The sequence below is a fragment of the Debaryomyces fabryi genome (genome assembly GCF_001447935.2).
Source record: "Debaryomyces fabryi strain CBS 789 chromosome Unknown contig00011, whole genome shotgun sequence".
In the NCBI taxonomy this organism is placed as follows: Eukaryota; Fungi; Ascomycota; class Pichiomycetes; order Serinales; family Debaryomycetaceae; genus Debaryomyces; species Debaryomyces fabryi.
Window position 1 is genome coordinate 37,349 of NW_015385437.1, and position 22,939 is coordinate 60,287.

Sequence of the window (22,939 nt, forward strand, 5' to 3'; positions counted from 1 at the left end):
AGCTATTTTTAAATGTTTTATCTGATTGGCAATTTGTGCTCAATCATGTTTGTGTATATTTTGCAGCATTAAAAATCGTACTAAATTCTGATGATTTATTATCTTTAGTATATAGTACAAGTGAATAATTCATATCATGAACAACTTACAAGGACATAGTATCCTATTTGATGCTCCTGTTGGAAATAATCCTATTTATTTAGGTCAGGGTAATATGATTGAGAATATTAATGTCATTTACAATCCTAAAATAATTCGAACGTTTCTACAGTCATATATGGTAGTGTTAATTTTCCAGTATATTGCATGCTTTTCGTCAGCCCCATTTGATTCAGTGGAAAATAGACCTTCCATATCTGTCTTATCTAGTATTTATTCGCTCTTTATGGTATGTTTCGCTATTGAAATTTTAAATCAACAGAATTTCTAACTATGACCTAGTTTTGCATATGTGCATGCCTTTTGCCCTTTGCATCTTTAACGATCCCAAATATTGCATCTTACAAATATCTTATAATTTCAGCAGTTCTACAACTTGTGGGTTGCATACTTTCGCTTGTTTCAACTATCAAGTGCTTGAGTGTTGGTAAAATGTTCCTGTACGATTATGACAGTACCGTAGGCACTACCGTCAAAACAGACGTAACGACCTATATCCAGGTAATGGCATGTATAACTCTAACTATAAACTCCTTGGGTTTGTTTTTTTCGTTACTCAATGTCGTATTGGCTTCAAATTCATTAAAGAATTTAAATAACAAAATTAATAGGAGAACTTTGGGCAAACATGTGAGAACGATGGACAATGATTTGCCTAGAAATCTAATAAGGGAACAAATAAAATCTTACATGCCATGAACTCCTACATTATTCAATATACATATAACTTTTTATTCAAATAAATAATAAAAAAACAAATTAATAGTCTATACTTTAATTTAAGATATAAAACAAATATAATATACAGAAACCCCACAAACAGCATATTATCCGCTTTCAGAAGTAAGCCATCCATAAAGTATCTGCAGCCGCCAAATTTCGAGGATTGACTGCTTGGGAAATTAGCTCCAAGACGTTTTGGGTGCTAATTGTTGGACCAGAGGAAATGTGACCCATTGATAAAACACGTTTAATGACAAGATCCACATTAACACGGACAATTTCTCGCAATTGACTATCCTGAGGAATTGGGCGAGGAGGATCTTGTTGAGTACACCAAGAGATTACTTCATCTCTAACGAATAACGTTAAGTATTGTTCCAAATCTGACTCAGGCTCAGTAATGGCCCTAGCTATAGCCAATAAGTACACAGATAATATACCTTCTAATCCTGTTTCGCCAATCAATTTTTGGATATTAGGCGTTAAACGGAAAGGTACCATTTCTGCATTATAAAATAATGGCGCAGGTCTACCACCTTGAGAACCATCTAATGATGCATTCTTACTAGCAATTTTACAAGGTAACATATCAGAAGTCCACACATTACCAGAACCCTTGTTGACATGTATCTTTTGAGGCTGTCTAGTGTTAACACACATCATATAAGTAGTGAAAATAAACGAAGCATATTGGGATGTAAATTGCTTACGGAATAACCAGAAGTCCTCGAATTGAGGGTAAAGATCAACAAAATAATTCTTCAAAACGGTAGATGGAACCAATAATGATTGAATTGCACTCAATATTTCTACTCTGATACTCATAATATCAGGCTTTGGTAAACGAGGATCAAAAGCTGCACGTAATTTTTCAATTGTGTAAACAAATGGCTCGTCACGGCTCTTTCCATTACGAGAACAGAAATCTTCATATATCTTTTGCATGGTAATGTCTCTAGAATCATCATTAATTATACGAATATGAGGAGATAATGGAACAGCAACAGGTAAAGTAAATAATATATTCCTGCGACGTGTCTCAACTTTTCTTGAAAGGGTATCGCCAAAGAGACGGAATAATTGAAATATGCATTCCTCACGACGACAATGACGAGCAGCAGGAAATTGAACCGCAAATGTATGCAAACTACCGTCATATCCACGTATCTTTAATCTCTTATGACAGGCATTAGTTCCACGAGCTAAATCAATAGTAGGAAGGAATCTTTCAATCTTGACAAAGTGAGTGTTATTATCCTTATTCAACAAGTACTGGCCAGGAACCTCGATATCTTCAAATTTTTGATGGTGGAATTCACTCAAATGAGGACAAAGGTTTTCGAGATTAACTTCTGAAAATCTTCTATCAAGTTTATCTTCCAAACGATCACGCCATTTACGTAATTTCATGATATATGTTTCCAAATTAGGCTTTCCAATTACGAGATCTTTTTCAAATTCTGCTCTAATCTGCTTTGGTAGAACAGTTTCTGCGAATCTAGTGATGTTTGCTTCCGTCACTGGGGGCAACTTAGCATCATCTCTTGGGTTTCCGAGACGGTTAAGATACTGGACTCCATCATTAAGTAATGCAACACCAAGTCTGTACGCATCTTCATCTGCGGTACATTTGAACCTTTGATTGATTTGATCAACTAAAGACTCTAATGAAAGTGCTAATAGTGGATATGCTGTTTTTAAAATACCCATTATCTCTTCTACATGCTCCCATGATTGGCGAGCACCAGTTGAGCCAGGAGGTACAGAAGGGGTGCTCTTAGGTTGTTCGCCTGAAGTTGTAGGAGAACCATCACCTGCAGAAGCTTTGTTTTCGTCGTTTGGAGCAACAGACGACTCGTTTTCTTCGACAGTTTGCTTCTCTTCCTTTGAGCTTTCTTTAGTCGAATTATTAGCTTCGTTCGAATTACCATTTGCGTTCTGACGAGAGAGCTCCATAAATTGACGTTGCTTGGCAGCAAAATCCTCTTTAGTTGTCCGAAGTTGGAAATGTAACGCTTGTGGATAACTCTTTGCAATCCTAATGAGAATTTGTCTAACTAGTCTCGCCTCTTTATGAGACAATGATGTGAGCAATTGAGGAATAAAAGTTATCCAATACCAAACAGGAACTTCACCACGGAAATTATCAAATGCCTGTGCAAGAGTGCCTGACGAATCATCCAAACTAATAAGCCAAAGAATACGTGCAAGTAGCTTTCTGGTTTTGCCATTCTTGTAAAGACCAGCAGCCTGCAAGTAACAACTTATTGCATTATTTGCATAAACCATATCATTCGGATTCTCCTTGAAACGACGATCGTTAAACATACCCCATTCTGCCCATGCCTTAGGCAAGTTAAGGTCAATTTGAACAGAAGTTGCAAATGCTTTATTGGCTTCGTCTTTTTGATTTAATTTATTCAAGAACATACCCTTTAATGTGAAAAATTCCGCCTTTTGTTGAGTAGCAAAGTATACTAAGTTGGTATTACTGATCACATCTAAACCAGTATTCAATTCATTAGGATTTTGATAATGGCATTTTACTTGTTCTTTAAGCTTTAAAAATGCTTCTTGAATTTCAATATTTGGTAATTGATAAATCTTAGTAAGCTGATTAATACAAACGTCAGACATACCATGTTTCCTTGCAACATGTGCAAATCGATTGATTACCCACGCAATTTCGTGGAATCCACGATAAGCATAAGAATTTGCATTTCCTCCAGAATTGGATTGCTGCAAAATTGGAATGAATGGCATATAAACTTTATTGATTACCTGGAAAGCATGTTGACGCCAAGTAACAAGGTCATTCCATATATTTATATCGTCCCATGTATTAGGTAATCTTTCACGCCAAACTTGCAAAACTCGCTTAAGCTCTTGTGATTTGACGTCTAGATTTTGTGCATTAGTAGAAACAAGACTAGCATAAACCTGACTGGCCTCCATAAATTCAACATACTGTTGAAATGTGTGCAACAATGGAATATGGGCATTATTAAACCTTTGAGGTAAGCCATGCCATTTCCTTAAAGCCAATTGAATACCTTCATCGCACAACCTAGACAAATCTTGCAATGTTTCCTTTTCCTGTCCAAAACCTTGCAAACAGAGGAATGTTTCGAATACTTGACGACGAGGAGTTGGAACATCCATCACACTTTTCACTGTTTGATCAAGGGTTTCCCTGTCTGTATTCCAATCAGCTACTCTCCAACCACATTCAAGGAGAAGGTCCGAAAACCCTTCATGCTTTGCAAGTTCAGTAAGAATATCCCAGTGTTGCAACTTTTCAGCGCATAGTATCCAATGATCTTCCCAAAGAGAATATTCTGATTCACCATATGGCAATGCACCACTACGGGCTTTAATCTGAGCGGTCTCATATAATTGCTGAGCTTTATCCCAAAGACCAATCTGTTCAAACGATAACGCGCTGATTGTCTCTGAATATTTGGCTCTTCTTCTCCATAAACCATAGAACATATCATCTTCCTTCAAAGTCGCATATAACTTTGAAAGCGCATCCTGAGTAACTTCACGCACATCAGCATTACCATTAATTGATTGCTGTTCAATATTTTCAAGTATATGAATACCTTGAGACCAAGCATCAAAGTTCGAGGCAAGACATTCGACAGCGAAAGGTGGCAATTGGAGTTTCTCACTTCTTGCAACCCCTTCCAATAATGATTGAACGACATTAGGTCTGCTATCAATTTGACGGGTATGGTAATCTTTTGATAATAAGATAACCATAAAACGAGTAAAGTCTAAGTGTTCGGAAGGCGGTATAGACTTGAGTGCGATTGGGAAAATACTTGACCAAGTACGATGAATTGTTTCACTACTTTGGTAAAACATATCAATTAACGGCTCAAGGATAGCACCCGCCCTGACATCGGAAATTTTATCTAAAAATTCATTATGCTTCTTAAATAATTTCTCTAACGATTCTTTTTCGGATTCAACTTCCATATTGTCATTATGTACATAAGGGAAGCATGTCAAAGGAGGAAGCTTATTTTCATCTTCAATGAGCGTAATATTCTTATCAAAATCAAAAGAACCATAAAGTAATTGCAATGCTTGGTTTAACCAAGGGTAATCGGCTAAATATTCCCAGTTTTGTTCACGGATAACATAATATAATCTTTTACTGATATCTTTTTCCAAACTATTGTTTAAGATTGACATAAGTTTACGACGTATAGAAACATCTGCGGAACGAGTTCCAACCAAAAATGGTTGCTCCATACGAACCGTCAATTCTGTACAACTAAAAGTATCATCTTCAAATATATCTACGATTATTTGGTAAAATTCTTTGGATAATGATGGCTCACCTCTAATTTCGAAAACCATCATCTTGGCTAGAATTGCTGCCTTTTCTTTGGTAGTAGGGAAAAGATCAGTTCTAGAAAATACCCAGTTTTTGACAATCTTTATGATCTTTTCAAGAGTATCCTTATCTAGAGAACGCTCAATCAACTGTGCTAATAAAGACAAGAAAATTCTTCTCTGATCACCAAGATTAGATATCCTCATTGATGATAAGTTAAGAATCTTTTCTAATAATCTAGTAGTCATCTTCGCTTCATATTCTGAATTGGAGCCATCTTTGCTTGATGTTTGTGATCCTTGATGAGTAATTGTAATGTGATCCTTGCAAAGTTTACTAAAAGTTCTCATAATCAGAGGCAAAAGCGAATCCAAGGTAGACGGTCTGTAGTTTGCCAATGTCCAAGATAATGTGACACCAGCAGCGACTGATGGCATATCGCCCAAGTCTTCAGAGACAGTAGTTGTCAATAACGAAATAAATTCCTTGACTTCATCCTCCTCGTCTTCTTCTGAATCGGACTTCTTTTGATTATTAACAGCTTGAAGAATGATTCTAAGAACACATTGCAAAACTTCTTGAATATCGTGATTATCAGACTTAATACACTTTTCAAGAAGTTTATGAATATATGCAAGATTCGATACTATCCATTCTGGTTTCTTCCATTCTAATACCACGCTCAACACTTCCAACGCATTCAAACAATATCCAAATAAGTTCGAAGAATTTAAGTCATTGGATAATAAAAACTTTTCAAAGAATGTTAATTTTACGGACACTTCTGGCCAGTGGTCAGGACTTAATAGATCATATAAAATCCCTAATGCTTTTTGGCCTAGTTCACTTTCCGATGCTCTTTGAGGGCTGATACAAACGTATCTAATCAAGAAAGTAACACATGCTTCTCTTTGGCCAAACGGAATGCTATAATTAGCCGATGTAGTAAAATCTGTTGCATTCTCTGAGTTTTGTTTGGCAGATTCAGGACCATCAATTTGAGTTTCCGCTTTTTGTTCCTTCGCTTTTGCTTCCCATTTCAAAATTAGTTCAGCTAAGTCAATAGCTAGAACTTGGTTTTCTATTGCAGGATTTGCCAAGATAGTCAATTTACCCATAGCTGTAATGATATTGGAAATGAAATGTTCACGGGCTATGAAAAATAAATCTGGGTGTTGTACAATAAATTGGTAAACATTGAGCACCTGTGTGACATTAAAGCCATCTTCTGAAATTACACGACGAGGCCATTTGAGCCAGCTAATAGGTGATTCAACAGCATCCATACGATCTGGCATTACTGGAGCAAGTATGTCAAGCGCCTGTCTCACAAGATGTCTTGAGTCGGTCTGATGCGTACGGAGAAGAGCAACAAATACCTGAGTAGCCAATTTCGATGGTGTTTCATAAGCTGCAATAAAGTAAGATGTTGTGACATAGGCCACTTGCTTGGTAATATTATCTTCCAATTTGATGTAATTCCAACTGAATTTAATGATATCTTTACGGTACTCACCGATAAAACTAGGAGCCCATTTGAGAAGAATTGAAGTCATTTCAAGTAATTCGAACCTATAACTATCCATGCTACCTGATGTGTGATCAGTTATTATGTCGTTGGTTGATCTCCAAATTTTGTTACAGACGTCTTCTAACCATTGAGGTGTCTTATTGTTTTCAAAAAAAGCATCCACATTACCTACTTTCTCGGCTTCATATATGATAATTGCGTTGAAGACCTTCTTCAAGAAAAATATTTTGCTCTTCAAGCTATGATCTGCATGATTGACAAATTCAATACATTTGTTTAAGTATGTTTCTCTGTGCCCAACATCTTTGGAACAGACAATAGTATCAAAAATAAACTCTTCTAATTGTGGAGGTACTCTAACCTTTAAGGACGACAAACGATCAATAACAGTGAATGTCATATCAACCTCTTTCGCATTCCTTTTCAAGTAATGAACCACTATACCCTGGAGTTTTGAAATAGCTTGATCACCTTGGAAATGTGTAGAAGATATCAATGGAGATTGGTTCTTAATTTCCACAATTCTTTCCACCATAGAAGAAACAGTAAGTAAGAGATCTTTTTGTTCATCAAACCATTCAAGCTCAAAATCTGAAAGAGCTTTAAGAAGATCAACAGTGTTTGCAAATTTTATAACCTTTATTTCTTCCGACGGTTCTTCTTCAAGGTCCTTGAGAATATCATTAAATTTTTCTTTTGCTGTATCTCTAATTTTTGTACAGTCTTCCAATCCAGCAAAATATGCTAGCATATTACCTAATTTCCTGTTCTTGTAATTTTGCATATAATATTCTAAACAATTTTCTGAAAACCTGTTCAAAAACTTGGAAACTGGAATTCTAAAAGGTGATATTTGATGACGGTCTAAATGACCCTCTAAATATTGTAAAGTACTTATAATTTCTTCCATGAAAGTGTATGCTTTGGCTGGTAATAAATGGAAGATGTTTAAAATGGCTATTACAATCTGAACAGTATGGTTGTTTTCTAAATCTTGGCCTGCTAGTTGTCTTAATGTATTTATTTGAGCCCATGCCATTAAGTGATCTAACAATTTACGGCCAATTTCAACCCTGAAGTATGAAATTAAAAGCTCTAATAAACGCGCGAGGGCCTCAAGTCCAGATACAGTTAATTTCTTATGATCTGATAAATTCATAAGCATAGGACGAAGACCATTTTGTAATAATTCTTTTGGTAACTTAGCATTTTCCTGGAGACTCGACTTCAATCCTAAGTGTGCTGCATTAATAATTTCCGTTGATTTATTGCAAAGCGCCTTGAAAAAGACACCCAATATACGAATCCTTGCTTCAGCTAAAGAGCCCAAAGAGAAGTCTGGCTTCGTCAACGCTAAGGAAAGTAATTTTATAGACACAACACGTAGTTCTATAAGTTGTTTTGAGGTTCTATATTCATAAAGACGATGTACATTGGCAAGCGATTCGTCTTCCGCATCGACCAAAGCTAAGGCTTCAAGAAGAAGTCTGTTCAACTCATCGTTGAAAGTCAAGAATGTATCATCAAGGCCCAAGCAGAATGTTATTGCATCTATGTTACCAATTTGCATTGGAAACGGTAAAGCTCTTAATGGCTTACCGAAAATAGGAGTTAACAATAATTGCTTGCAGGGTCCCATTATGGAAGCAATTGACACAGATGTAGTTTCAGATAATACCTTTAAGGAAGATTGAGATACTTCTCTCACAAGCGGATTTGCACTAGCCAAATCATATACTAAAGCTCCAACTAGAGTTTGGAATGGTTTTTCTAGAATTGTTTCCTTGGGGACATCGACATTGCAATCATGTAAAAGCTTCAAAACTAAATTCTTTGCCAAATCGTGTACTTCATAAGATGCCGTCTCTGGTGTGTCCCTCAAAATGAAGAAAATTGAACGCACTAATTCAAATTGGCGTTTGAAGAACCACTTCGCAGGGATACCTAAATCCTCAAACATGGTTCTGAGACCCAAAATCCCCCCAAGTTTGGCATGATAAAATTCATTGTAACAGCAATGAGTAAATCTATAAAACATTGAACGAAATATTGGTGAACATAAGGCATTTTCATCTGAGCCAAAAATTGTTACAGTTGTCGTATAAATATTTTTAATAGCTTCTATCCCCTTTTTTCTAACATCCTTATCCCAGAAACTTAAAGCATAATTTAAAGCGTTTAAGAATGCTGTCTCATTAATATATGCTTTTCCTTCATTATCATTAACGCTGAATGCACGTTCTTTCTTCACTTTATCTATCACTGATGTACCTAAATAGATTAAAGTAAAGTGAGTGGTAAGACCATCTATTAATTCACTTGCCTCTTCTTTAAGGTCTGGAATTGAAACCGAAAAGAAAAGGATTTCTAGCAATCTGGAAAATAATTTTTGATGACGATCTAATTTAGCACCATCCTTTATACCTGATTCTTCTAATTCCATCGTTTGTTCTATTTTTTCCAGCTTTAAATTCTCGACACACTCAGAAACATACATAGAATAGTCTTCTGGGATTGGTGTTGTATCAATGAATAACTTCAAGATTCCAGACAAATACTTAAAAGCACTTATACGATAATGAACTTTTAACCTTGGATCCTCTAATAATTTTATCGCAGATTCCACGCCAGGTGTTATTGAAACTGGTACTTCACCCTTTAATCCGTAAATTTTAAAGAGTGCCTTTATTTCTTGATCCAACTCTGATTGAGTAATCAAACTATTACATGGTTTAAAATTCTTGTGATTTCTTCCTCCTAGCTTACCCAAAATTCTGATAGCAGTGTGAGAGTGTTGATGATGATATGGTACTGGTTCCAAATGTTTCCACAATGCAGCCATAATCTCATCAATCACTGGTTCGATTATAGGATCAAAATATTCAGCTGTCAAGTTATCAACGCACAATTCAAATGTACGTAAACCTTGGCTTACTAACTCCTGCGATCCATTAAGTGCATAAACCAATGGTCTTGTAAGATAATTTAAATGTGGAACTAAAACTGAAAGACGTACTGGTACAGTCAAACACAATTCAACATATATATCACGTTCGTAAGGTCGACGAGAATTAGCAATCATCTTATTCAAGCTTTCTAGTAAAACCGGTAATATAGGCATTATCTCCTTGTATAAGTTTTCAAATCTACCACCACTGATACTTCTGAATAATATTCTAACCAAATACGAATACACAATTGGTTCTTCAGCTTTCGTCGCCAATTTCAATGATTCTAAAATTAAATAGTTTAAATGTGGTAATATAACACCTTCGTTGGCAGTAGGAAATAAATTCACAGACATGAAGCATAGTTTAAATAATCTAATCAATATGTTGGATTTCGCTAATTCAACTTTGTCTAATTGGTCTAATTTTGACTTCAAAAATGATATTAATATACCTGAAAAATTTGCAGAAGTTATCTCACTGGCTAGGAAGAATTGGGGTAAATGAAGTAAAGCTGCATTTTCAAGCATAGAATCAAACATAAAAGGTAATTCAAAATTAACTATTTCATTAAACGATGCAGGATCTATGTGGATGAATATAGTTGCGAAAATCTCCATCAAGTCTTTCTCTTCTTTAGATGATGTGATAGGCAAATTTGGGCCACCAGTTGACCAATCAAACGCTTTGGCTTGAGGTACGTTTGGTTTAGGTTTAGCAACTGAGAAAAATCTTAAACAACTTATTCCACCTCTAAATAAATTGCGCAAAATATTCACTTCCTCATAAGATGTAAGCTTTGCCGAGTCATTCCATTTATCGTAGTTAATAACCTGACCAGAATTTTTAGGGTCCGTCTGAGAAGGTTGTGGTGGAACAGGTGGATTACAATTCTTCAATCCAAAAATCACCGACTTTAAAAGGTCATCAAAGTACGGAATAAATAACGCGCATCCTTTAATAAATCAGAGCTGGTATTAAGAGGCGATGAAGAAATCGGTGAATGTTCGTCAATACTGAAAACATCTAAGAAAACATCCAATTCAGATTTAGATTCATCTTCACTGGGTTGGTCCTTTTCCTCACTTTCAGCATCTTCCATCTCAATATCCTCCATTTCAGTTTGTTTGTCATTATCATTGTCTTCTTCTTTCTTTGATTCTTGAATTAGTTCTATTTTCTTTGTTTCCAAGATATCCACATTCTTCGAGGAATACTTGCTAATAGCTCTTCTAGATTCTTTTTCTTTTAGTTTTCTCTTCTTCTCAAACTCGCCATGTTTGTGAATGATGTAAGAATATTTTCGGTTTAAACTTTGAAATCTTTTTGCGTAAGCGTCAATTATAATCATGAATAATTGTCTACCTTCTAACTTATTTGGCAATTTCATTATGCGTTCCACTAAATTAAGTAACAATTTTGCACTCATAATTTGAACTGTTAGAGCTAGGGAGTCATCTTTTAATAAATTGCAATATATTCTTACGGTTGACCAAATTTGTTTAGGTGTCAATTCGTTTCTCACATTATGAATAAAGTCTGCTACTGTTGAATATGCCAATGGTCTTAAAGTTTCAAATGATGTCAATCCATCACCAATCAATATCTTTTCATCAAATAACATTTCAATAGTAGGTATGAACTGTGTACGGAATGGAGTTGATAATATATGTCTTGTTGCGTGTAATAATTCCTTACGTGCTACCGATAATTCGGCTGGACAATCCTGTAAAAGTCTTAAGATCACATCCGGGACAATTTTAGATTGGTCTTCGTTTAAATGTTGATTAGCGTAACCCCTGATGAATACATAAGCCAAAAAAGATGCAGCCTTGACCTGGCCTAAAATAAAGTCACTATATGCTTGTCTGTTTGTAATGTCTGGATATATTGAAGTAGTGGTCTTATTTTCTTTTGCGGATTCTTCACGATAAGATTTTTGCTGTTCCACTTGCAAAGTCAAGATATTCATAATTTTCGGTAAAAATGTGGGCAATGAAGATTGAACAAGATTCTTGTACGAAGAGTATAACGAAACCATCGTTATTGGACATTCAGCCAAGGTTTTAAATGAAAACATCGCTTTACTCAATGTCTTTGACGAATTATCTTCGTTGAATGAAGGTGGAGACATTTCCTTGGCCGATTCCTCAAGTGATTCCTTCTGTTGGTTAGCCCCAAAAGTCTCTTGAACTGTCAGGTCCATATTATCGTAAATATTATTGATGATTTCCACGAACGGTTGTACTTTTTCTCCTAAGTTATTCTTGTATGCCTTGTGCAAACTAGTGATAATCTTCATGCACAATACACCATTGTCCTCGTTCTCGTCCACCAATATCGTAGTCAATGCATCCAATATCTGTTCCGAATACGGCTGGAACGTCTCATTCATAATCGACCGATGTATGATCTCCAATATCGAATTCCTTAACTTGTGTTCTGGTGACTGGCTGGTAAACGAAATTGGAACCTCCTTCAAGTTCTTAATGAAAATAGGCACCAAGTTCGACAAAAAGTATTCATATTCAGCTGCTCCATTAAACGTTTCAATCATATCCAAGAGCTCTGACAAAACTGAATGTGCTGTCTTGTAGTCAGCATTATCATTAAGCCTAGACACAAATGTGTCAAGCTGTACTTTATATGCCATTGCTTATCGCTTTTTCTGTTAAATATAAAATTCAATTCAAATATTATACCTAACCAATCACAAACTAACGGCTTCTAATAGGTTTACTACTCCTAAACTACCGATATGATTGACTTGTTTATGATAAAAACCACTATGAAATCGCGTTGAAAAATTAGAGGAAATTCGTTCTGGCACTTTTTCAAACTTTTCACGTGAAAGTAGCGTGCTTGTCACTAACGCTTGCATTATAAGGACCTCGCCTATTGCTGCAAAAGGCCCAACGTAGTAAGCAGTATAACTAAGTTAAGCTATGTATCCTATTCATGTAGATTTAGTTTGAAAAATTGAACCTGAGTGAAAGTTGGATATTTATTTGACACTATGTATGGAAAAAGGTAGCAATTTTTTAGTTCATATAAAAATTGTAACGAAAATTAGATAGATTTTGAAAATTTTATGGAATTTGTAGATTTTTCAATTTTGTAGTTTTACAGAAAGGGCAAAAATAACCAACATAATTATGACCAAGGACTCTGATATGACAAAGCATTGTTAATAGGGATGGAGAAATTCTTTTCTGTTGGTTAATGATGTGTTTCGGTTTATTGTGAAAGATTAAAACTTTGGTTCTATTTCATTGACTTGTTCCTTCAAGTCTCTAATGTATACAAAAACACTCCCCATGCACACTATTAGGAGGAAGGAGAAAGCGGTCCAAGTCATGGCTTCTGCCCTTTGACCTATGGTGGCAGAAACGGTATTCATAGACGCAGGGCCCACGATATGCCGAGCAGCCTTTGTGGCTTCGTGCTGGAGCATGGAACCAAGGCCCCAGACTAGGACGTTTGCGGCTGATAACAAACATGCTATCTTTTTAGCCATTGATTTTCCGGGGACCAAAGGGATAACGTTCCAAAATACCACTGCGAGCGAAAGAAGAGTCATCACAATAGCAGCAAGTAAAACATTGGAATAGCACACTTTTCTGAATGTTTTCGCCAAGTCGACTAAGTTGAGCTGATCGGCACCATTTTTGGTTGTAGGTATAATGGAAATTCCTGTATAATTCGAAATGGAGTCCAAGTCGTCGTAAGAGGTGCATTGAAGTGAGTTATCAATATCAATACACACACCTAGATAGCCCACTGATAATGTCAATTCTGCTAATTTTGTAGAAATGTTAGAGCCTTTGTAGGCAGCTTGGATATTGCTATACAAGTCAGATGTTTTATTAAACTCAAATTTCGTCAAGTACACACTAGAATATGTACTTGAAGTATCTGTGGAACCTATTAAAAGGAAACTCAATAAAAAGACCGTTATGAAAAGTAACACTAATAAAAAAAATTTCATAAGTTTTTTAAGTAAGAAGAAGATCATGTTTGTATTGTAGTCATTATCGTAAAATATCTATTTAATAGGGGTTTAAACATGATTTATATAGTTGATCATTGAAGATTATCTTGAAACACTTTTAAATTTTTGCAATCTGCGACTTGCTTCAAGAGGCAAATTTGAGGACAGACCTGCTACCATTTTACTTATAGTCTGCTATATAGTTCCAATTATGGCTCGAACCAAGGCGGTAGTCTTTTTTATATCTTTCTGGGCTATAATAATGCATGACGGATTTTTTAGTTCGAAACGCATCCTAAACTTTAGTGAGTATTACTTCTCAGTTCGAGACTTTGTAAAATTCTGAAAGTATAAATCATAAAGACCTCCAGAAGAGAAATCGAGAACATGGTATATAATATTAGTATAGTTTGCATATTATTATGTTTACTAATTGGCTTAAAAACAAGAACTTGATCAAGCTGCGAATAACTTTATTATTTTTATATTCTGGAACAGAGCAGGTTAACTACGGTAAAGCTTTGGTTAATTCAAGTTTGAAACGGCATTTATGAAGCTTCTAGCAAAATTGTCACCTCTACAATCAAGGCGTAAAATATAAAGACTTGACCCCTACATATCTCAGTTTGGAGAAAATAGCAGTGCCCTACATTGTATAGGCTGGAATTAGCTTCATAACAATCTAGACCTATTTTATTTGTATATACCCATAATTACCTTATTATTAAACTGAAATAAATAAATTCTTGCAGATTTAAGAAATATCATAATTTAACGAAAATACTTTAACTATATACATTTGATAGCAATACTCATATAACAGACTTGAAGTGTCTGACGACCAAACTAGAAATATACTGTAATATCAATGTAGGGATATTAAAGTAGTTTCAGAATTAATATCCATATAATTCTAAGTAGTAATAAAATAATCGTTATAGATGCAAAAGATCCGATTATATCAGAAATACCGTTGATTCTAAAGTCGGCCACAACAGTATTCTCGGCAACCTTTCCTGGGGTATAAATAACATCACTTTTTGGATCTACAAAGGATCCGTGCTTATAAAATTGATCTAACATTCTATCTTTTTCGTACCATACTTTAAAAAGCCACTCTTCGAATTTCACTAAGTCTTCAGGAGAGACATCATCAATATCTTCTGTTTCTTCACCTAAAGGAATCTCAGATAATTTCCATCCTCTAAGATGATAACTGATCTTCTCAGGTCCATAGCCTTTAAGGTAATGACTTTTCAAAGTATAGATATCTTCACCATATTCACCCGGTTTTAAACCAGAATAACCACAAGTGAAATCATAAACAATCTCGACAGTATTTCTTAATTTTCTCAAAGTTAAGAATAACCCTCTCACCCTTGGAAGTAAAGTGTGTCTCAATACTGGCATGTTTCTTTCTTGACAAAATTTATCGGATTTTGCCCTCGTACGGGCGGAGGTTACCGTACCTTCCGGGTACAAGATAACCAGATAAGGCCATATTTGGCCCGATTTATGACCCTCTGGCCAGTGATGAAGTTCCGAAGATCCAACATTAGTCGAAGTGACATGAGTGACTCCATTAGCCGGGCCCAATCCCCTGGCATTCGCATCAATGGTCAACAATTGGTTTGTCAACACTATCTTATCTTTTTCCCATTTTCTCGATAAGAAGAGGAAATTGTAGTTCTTCATCCCAAACCCTAATACGGGAATCTTGGATAAGTCTTTCAACATGATATAGACCGAGTCACCCAACCTCGCCGTGTATAAGATAAACCACAAGTACAACCAATCGGTATAGATCTGATGATTCGAAATCACCACCGAGTTGGGTGTGAGTATGCTCGATAAGTTTCCCAGAGAATCCACTTTGAATGAGTCGCCCTCCGGCAAGGTTGATGGATCGTATGTTATGGAGATCTTACATGGGTTAGCCCATCGAGTCACCGTCCCGAATACTGCAATGAATTGTTTCTTGGTAGCATTGATCACAGCTTGTTTCTGTACACCATCATTAGCAAACACGAACATCCCAACAATCTGGTTCATCATTATCGAGAGGCATCCTATTACAAAAATAGCACCTAGCAAAAACGTCCTCACAATCACTATCGGCCATGCGTGCCTTACTGTCATTTTGTTTTTTTTTCTTCGTTTTCTTCTTTATCTTCTAATAGTGATTTTAAGAAGAAGACTCAATTGTTCTAATGTATTGATTTGCCTACGTGGAACTCGTTTATCAAACCGTGAAATCCGATATAGCCTCAATGGTCAAGTTAGATCGGATCGGGTTGATTAGTATTTCTTCCCTTACAAATCCACCAGCAGGCTTTTGAGCCTCGCACGTTCCATCGAGGTTCCTTTTGCCTATGATGACCGTTTGACGCTCTGCTCTACCTGAAACAACAAAATAACGGCCATGTGATACGAGTGTGTTCTTTGTATTCAAATGTGGTTATTGCTTCATACGCGTATCGCTGACAGTGTTATCGATTCGATCGGGGTAAGGGCTTAATGACACTCGCATTGACACATACCAAAAAGGGTCTATATAACTGAATACATGCCTTAAATAATGCTAATGCTGCACTCGAATATGCCAATAACCTATAGGAAGTCGGCAATATAGTACGTTATCATTATTTCCCTTCGGGGCATCAGAGGGGGAAATATTTGACATATGGTGGGGATTCGCGCGGTGATCTTCGGGTGTAAATGTATTTTCCATATCTGGGTAAGTAGTATATGACTCTTCTTAAGTATATGCTCTTTTTAAGTATATGACTTCTTGTTAGTAAAATATACATTTGGGACTACTTGCAGGACAGCAATAAATAAAGCTTGTCCATATATACATGAATAGGTTCTTATTATAAGAATACGCATAAATTATCGACAATTATGGCCGATGATCAACTTTCATCTACAGCATCGTTAGATTCGGACATTTCGCATGGGTTGCATTCAGAGCATCCGCAACCTATTCAACCAGAAAGGACGAGAGAACAAGAGTACGTGGAAAAGAAAGATGGAAAGTCAAATGGAAATTTAGACCGGCAACAGTCGAATGCATCCTCCGGGAAACTGAAAAAAGTTCCAGTGGGTGAGAAGCGAGGACTTTTTGCTAAATTTGCTATTATTCCAGAGTATGAGGATGCTAGAGACTACCCTAAGTCGTACAAATTAACTATTGTGTTTGTGATTGCATTTGCGGCGATAACCGGGCCCATGGGGACATCGATAATGTTACCAGCTATAGATGATGTTGTGAAGGACTTAGATACGACAGGAACAATCGTTAATGTCTCTGTGGGTATGTACTTATTGTCATTGGGTATATTTCCAATGTGGTGGTCTACCTTTAGTGAAAAACATGGTAGACGGAGTGTTTATCTCATCTCGTTCATATTATTTTGCGTGTTCACCATTGGTGCAGCGTTATCCCCAAATATAGGGGCCTTAATTGCATTTAGAATACTTTCAGGTGGGTGTTCTGCTTCTGTTCAAGCGGTCGGAGCAGGAACTGTCGGGGATTTGTATATAAACGAAGAAAGAGGAACGGCCATGGGGTTGTATTACTTGGGGCCTTTGATGGGGCCATTTTTAGCTCCAATAATTGGTGGTGCAGTTGCCGAGGCTTGGGGATGGAGAGCGACCCAATGGCTTTTGGTAATATTTTCTGGTAGTAACGTATTATCTATTATGTTTCTCTTACCGGAGACCATTCGGAGACAGGATTCAGACAGCGCAATAAAAGAGATGTTGCGTCAATATCATAAAGTCGAAGAGTCAGAAGAAGGTGACCAAGAACTTACTACAGGTGTACCAATAGCAGTGGATGATATACACGGGGAGGGTAACCAGGTAGAAGCTCTCGAAGCACAAGACGTAGAGGGGAAACAAGACGATTCTGAACTGGCCCAACTGGCCGTGATACTGGATGTTCCTACAAGGGAGACAAATATACACTACTCTGATGCTGATTTAGCTAGGATTGCTTCTAGCTTATCTAGGTCAGGCTCAAGGCAGTCGTTAGATTGGGAACAAGACCGACCCGTATTTGATCCAGTAATGCCTACTTTAGCGAGGTCTTACACCGATAAATCTTCATATTCTAGAAGAATTGCAAAAGAGTATCGTGAAAGTCAAATTGATAATATTAACAAAACTTTGTCAGGTGCTGCTCAAGACACAGAATTGCCCATCAAAAAGCTATCTAAATGGGATCGATTTAAAATAAATGCTTATGATTATACCATAAGACCCATGCATTCGGTAATATTATTAAAGCATCCGCCAGTAGCATGGGTTATTTCATATTCGGCGATTGTTTTTGGAGTATTGTATTTTTTCAATATGACAATAGCGTACGAGTTCAAGCAAGAACCATATGAATTTCTGACAATTATTGTGGGTTTGTTATATATACCTAACTCAGTTACGTATGTTATAGCTTCGATTCTTGGCGGTAAATGGAATGATTATTTGTTGAAGAAGTATTCTAAAAAGCATAATGGAGAAATGGTACCGGAATCACGTATTTCTTGGAATGTCTTAACTGCCATTATATTATTCCCTCCTGCCTGTCTTATATTTGGATGGTGTTTAGATTTTGGGACACATTGGGTAACTCCATTAATTGGTACAGCTTTATTTGGATTTGCATCAATGTTGGTGATTGGATCAACTGTAACTTATTTGGTAGACACTTTACCAGGAAAAGGTGCAACGGGTGTTGCATTGAACAATTTAATTAGACAAACCCTTGCTGCCATTGCTACATTTGTTGTTGAACCTCTTTTAAGGGCAATTGGTCCTGGCATTTTATTTTCCATTTTAATGGGGATAATAACACTTGCTGCTTTGACTTTAGTAGTCTTAAAAAGAAATGGTGCATTCTACAGAGAGCATTCTGATTTGAGCAAACTTTATGAAATGCTTTGATAGACCCTTTAATAATATTAATATTTAATAAGTAATATATAATTTAATTATTTAAGCGATAAAATATCGTCAAATAAGAATTCTACATTGACACCAACATTTTTCAAAGTGTTTAATTGGGGTTTAACTACTCCAATGAATTCTTGGAATAATGCGGTATCTTTGACTTTATATGTTGGCTCCTCTGTCTCCTCATTATTACCGGTTAACACAACCAAGCTGCCGTAAAGATGCTTCTTTATGGTTTTTACCAATTTAGCAACCTCATCAATAGACCAATTAATCAATCCACTAGAATCAACATTTCCATTTAAATCCTTCTTTAATACTGGAACAATACATTCTTTATATACTGTTATAGCTCTTTTAATAATAGAAACATTAATAATAACCAAATTTGACAAATAATTGACAACATCTATTTTTGTCGAGCCTTGGACTCCAACAACTAGTCTGGACACTGTGATAGATAAGTTATTAGTAACTGCCTGTAAATACAACGATATACCCTTATCCAATTGATCAAAATTATGAAAAAATTCAATAATTATAGATATTTGAGAAGTAGTTAACTTTCCTATGTTATGTTGCAAATCAAAACCTAAGCATTGCTGTATTTTTGACTTTCTGTTATTTATTTTTAACTTTATGACATCAATAAGTAATTTAATTTCGTCAACGGAAATTAAAGCATTTGATGAATTGTTAGAAATTGCCAGTTCTATACTGGATAACTTGTTTTCAATATATTTAATAAGTCCAACCGATTCGGTGTATTTATTACGGGATATCTCAATGTCAACTTCGTCAAGCCTATCTTCAATCTTTTTCAAATCATTAAAAAACTGTCCTCTATCAGCAGCATTTATTTTGGCATGAGGGCCATGGTCGAAATCGTGTGATCTATTCCTTGAATGTACCCGTGCAGATATATCCTGTAACAAAATATCAGCACTATTACGCTGGGTTCCACTTTTACGTTTACTAGTTTCATCTGATGCACCATCACTTATTCCCGAATTTCTTAATGATTGTCGCAACTGTCTCTTTTCATCATCTGTTTCAATAAGGTCAGGAGTTTGACCAATAGACTTTGAATTGAGCATTCGTTCTTTGGCTAATATTTCATTCCTTCCTTTATTATAAGCTTCTGTTATCTTCAAAAAATGGTCATATCTATCAGTCTGATAGACATAACTTAACGATTTCGATTTTATATTTATCACATAGAGTTTATTACCATCTTTGTCTGTCTTAGTCGAATTGCTTGGAACACGAACTTCAGATAGTTTTACCTCGTGTAATGGCCAACAATGGATAGCTTGTAGTCTGGAAGTTTTTTTATCACCAGTATCCTGACTCATAGAATTTTTCTTCGTTGCTATTAATACCAAATCATTCAACATAAATAAATGTGTCGCTTTGGTGGGCTTCCATGTCCCCACATTAACTTCATACCATCTTCCACTCTCGGCAAGCACATGTCTCCCCGGTAATGGCTGAACGTATTTCGAGGCCCCATCGACGTGTTTACACAACGATTGCAATTCACTAGCCCACATCTTCCCGAGAACCATTACCGAAGAACGATCCTTACGCTTCTTTGAGTTCAATGCCGCATACAGATTGTTATGGTTCTGATCCGTCTGCTGAGTCTCATGCTCCAATTCTATTCTTCTTTCAGCAGCTTCCTTAAACTCGTCTAACACACCATACAATTCCTTGGTAGTGATACGCAATTGTAAAAGTTCTTCTTGGGTTTCTTTCAAATCATTAGTTAATTCTAAAATATTCTTCTGGTTCTGGTTTATATTACTCTTCATATCTCTGGTGATCAATGCTTTCTGCTTTACCAATACTTTGTAATAATCATCGATTTCCGTAGCAGTACCATTAGACAATTCTCCAAATATCTTAGTCTCTATATCCACTTCTTCCTCTTCCTGTCCTTTGCTGATAGCCAGCACTGCATCGGACGATTGCGTGTTTGTCTTGTATAGTTGGGGAACAGGTGGTAAATTTGTTGAATCAAATGGTCCTCTTCCATGACCTGCCGCAGCTGCCGATGCATGTATACTCAATCTTCTTGTATTCTTCCTATTACTCTTATTATTGACTCCATACGGATTGGGGACCTGTAAACTATCATTATTCTCATTATTCGTTACTACCGATGTATTAGCATCAGCATATGGATTACTTATTTTAGTATTATTCGCAGAGCTTTGCCACGGCGCTCTACTCTTACGATTAGATGCTTTGACGTCAAAGTTCATTGTAGATCAATTATAGCTTTAATATCTGATACTGTTTAGATTCTTTTCTGATCTACAACAGTATGTTTATACGTCTGTTGAGATTCTGGTGATTGGTGGTTTTGTGTAACTTACGACTTAAACCAAAAAATTTTGAAAACTCGAATTAGCCAGCTACATGATATCTACAAGCATACACAGCCCAAATAATTAGTTAAGAAACTTATGTCTTTGACTAGCACAGAGCTAAATTATTTGGTATGGAGGTACCTCCAAGAATCGGGATTTGATTTGGCGGCATTTGCATTAGAAAAGCACTCGCAGTGTCTGTCGTATGAACATAACAAGAATTTGCCTATAATATCACGAATTGAGCCAGGATGCCTTGTAAACTTAGTTCAAAAGGGGATATTGTTTACCTTAGCTGAAGGGGATACCCGGAAAGATGGATCAGACCAAAGCACTTACTCCTTGTTGGGAGCTCTTTTACAAGAAGAGTTGGATAAACAGAAACAAGAAGATGAAGAAGTGAAATATGAACAGCAGTTGGATGCAAATAACAAGGAACGCTTTTCATTAAAATCGGAAGTAAAAGCCCAGGGAGACAACGAAGATATTGAAATGAAGGACGGCGATGATGAGGTGGAAAAGAAAAATGATGAAGAGGTAGAGGCTCCAGAAATTCCTATTGAGTTTACTACTAAGAGCTTAATACCGGATATTAAGTACCCTGAATGTTTGACGACCCATTGGCACCCAAGTACAGATGTTTTTGCTTATGGGAAAGATAATTCTACTGCAGTAATAAATGCAATAAAAGGCAATGTAATAGCGGAATCGGTGACATTAAATCATCCGAATGTTTTAAAAGGATCTAGTTCTACTCCAATTGAAAACGAAATAACAACGGTTTCGTGGGCTCCTATGGGCAATATTATAGTTACTGCTGGCATAAATGGTGAACTTAGGGCATGGTCTCCAGATGGTAAATTAAAGAATATCGCTAATACTGCAGCATCTTTTGGTATTGAAGCAGATGCTTTAGCCGGATATCCAGATACTACAGAAACCGAACATACGCCAGCGTTAATATCAAGCTTAATTTGGAGCGAAAGTGGACAATATTTACTCTCCATCGCGGTAAATAACCAAGTGTGCTTGTGGGATGGTAATAACTTGAACCTAATTCAAATAATCAAATCACCTAATACTTCCACATCCGAAACATCAACTATAGACGCCTGTTGGATAGATGAATTTAAATTCGCTCTTTCAACCCCAAAAAACTCAATTAAGGTGTATTCAATTACCACACCACAAATAAATGGTGGTCAGTTCAATATATCCCAATCAGGAAATCTGGATTCATTAGTCAAGCCTATTGGATTTCTTCCTGGACACAATAATAATATATCTATTCTCAAATTTAGTACAAATTCTAAACTTTTAGCATCAAGTTCTGATTATGACTACGTGATTAAGATATGGAAAAGCAGCTCTACTCAAGAGTCGCTTGAATTAAATACTCAAACAAAAAATGTGGGCCTAAAACTTCATTCATCGCCTATTATTGGATTATTCTGGTTGAACACTTCAGAAAATGAGAGTGTTTTGTTAAGTGTGTCCATGGAAGGCATTGTAAATATGTGGAGTATGGCCAATGGTGATGCAATAATAAGTGCTAATGTATTTAAAAACGAAGATAATTTTAATTTTCCAAGTGAAAACACTGCAACATCATTTGCAAATAAGAAAGATTCATTAATTTTCAATGCATCAGTCTCTCCTGATAACAACTGGTTAGCTATTGGAGATGACGCCGGAAGGATATCAGTATGGGATATTGCCCCATCTCGTTATTCAGGTAGAAGAAAAGACGTTCTAAGGTGCATGGGGTGTCATGATCTTCAAATTCTTAAAGATACGTTGGACAATAAGGTCGATATTGGCATCTGTGATTTGTCATGGGATAATTCATCACTGAAACTTTCTGTATCATATAAAGGCTTAGAGAGTGCTATTTTCAATTGGAAATAG

At 36.2% G+C, this 22,939-nt stretch overlaps 7 protein-coding genes across 7 annotated transcripts; 2 read left to right on the forward strand and 5 right to left on the reverse strand.

Annotated features, from left to right (window-relative positions):
* Nucleotides 1-996: 996 nt before the first annotated feature.
* Nucleotides 997-10,329, reverse strand: TRA1 (histone acetyltransferase; the record flags this gene model as incomplete). The annotated part of the gene is made up of 1 exon (XM_015609756.1): nucleotides 997-10,329. The coding sequence occupies one exon, from the start codon at nucleotides 10,327-10,329 to the stop codon at nucleotides 997-999; it is 9,333 nt and encodes a 3,110-aa protein (XP_015469390.1).
* A 296-nt stretch (nucleotides 10,330-10,625) lies between these two features.
* AC631_00927 (uncharacterized protein) lies at nucleotides 10,626-12,362 on the reverse strand (the record flags this gene model as incomplete). Its single annotated transcript, XM_015609757.1, has 1 exon — nucleotides 10,626-12,362. The coding sequence occupies one exon, from the start codon at nucleotides 12,360-12,362 to the stop codon at nucleotides 10,626-10,628; it is 1,737 nt and encodes a 578-aa protein (XP_015469391.1).
* A 597-nt stretch (nucleotides 12,363-12,959) lies between these two features.
* FIG1 (Fig1p) lies at nucleotides 12,960-13,724 on the reverse strand (the record flags this gene model as incomplete). Its single annotated transcript, XM_015609758.1, has 1 exon — nucleotides 12,960-13,724. The coding sequence occupies one exon, from the start codon at nucleotides 13,722-13,724 to the stop codon at nucleotides 12,960-12,962; it is 765 nt and encodes a 254-aa protein (XP_015469392.1).
* An 855-nt stretch (nucleotides 13,725-14,579) lies between these two features.
* Nucleotides 14,580-15,839, reverse strand: AC631_00929 (putative acyltransferase; the record flags this gene model as incomplete). Its single annotated transcript, XM_015609759.1, has 1 exon — nucleotides 14,580-15,839. The coding sequence occupies one exon, from the start codon at nucleotides 15,837-15,839 to the stop codon at nucleotides 14,580-14,582; it is 1,260 nt and encodes a 419-aa protein (XP_015469393.1).
* Nucleotides 15,840-16,604: 765 nt separating this feature from the next.
* Nucleotides 16,605-18,647, forward strand: QDR3 (Qdr3p; the record flags this gene model as incomplete). Its single annotated transcript, XM_015609760.1, has 1 exon — nucleotides 16,605-18,647. The coding sequence occupies one exon, from the start codon at nucleotides 16,605-16,607 to the stop codon at nucleotides 18,645-18,647; it is 2,043 nt and encodes a 680-aa protein (XP_015469394.1).
* Nucleotides 18,648-18,694: 47 nt separating this feature from the next.
* Nucleotides 18,695-20,923, reverse strand: EXO84 (exocyst subunit; the record flags this gene model as incomplete). The annotated part of the gene is made up of 1 exon (XM_015609761.1): nucleotides 18,695-20,923. One exon carries the CDS (start codon nucleotides 20,921-20,923, stop codon nucleotides 18,695-18,697), a length of 2,229 nt encoding a protein of 742 aa, XP_015469395.1.
* Nucleotides 20,924-21,127: 204 nt separating this feature from the next.
* Nucleotides 21,128-22,939, forward strand: AC631_00932 (uncharacterized protein; the record flags this gene model as incomplete). Its single annotated transcript, XM_015609762.1, has 1 exon — nucleotides 21,128-22,939. The coding sequence occupies one exon, from the start codon at nucleotides 21,128-21,130 to the stop codon at nucleotides 22,937-22,939; it is 1,812 nt and encodes a 603-aa protein (XP_015469396.1).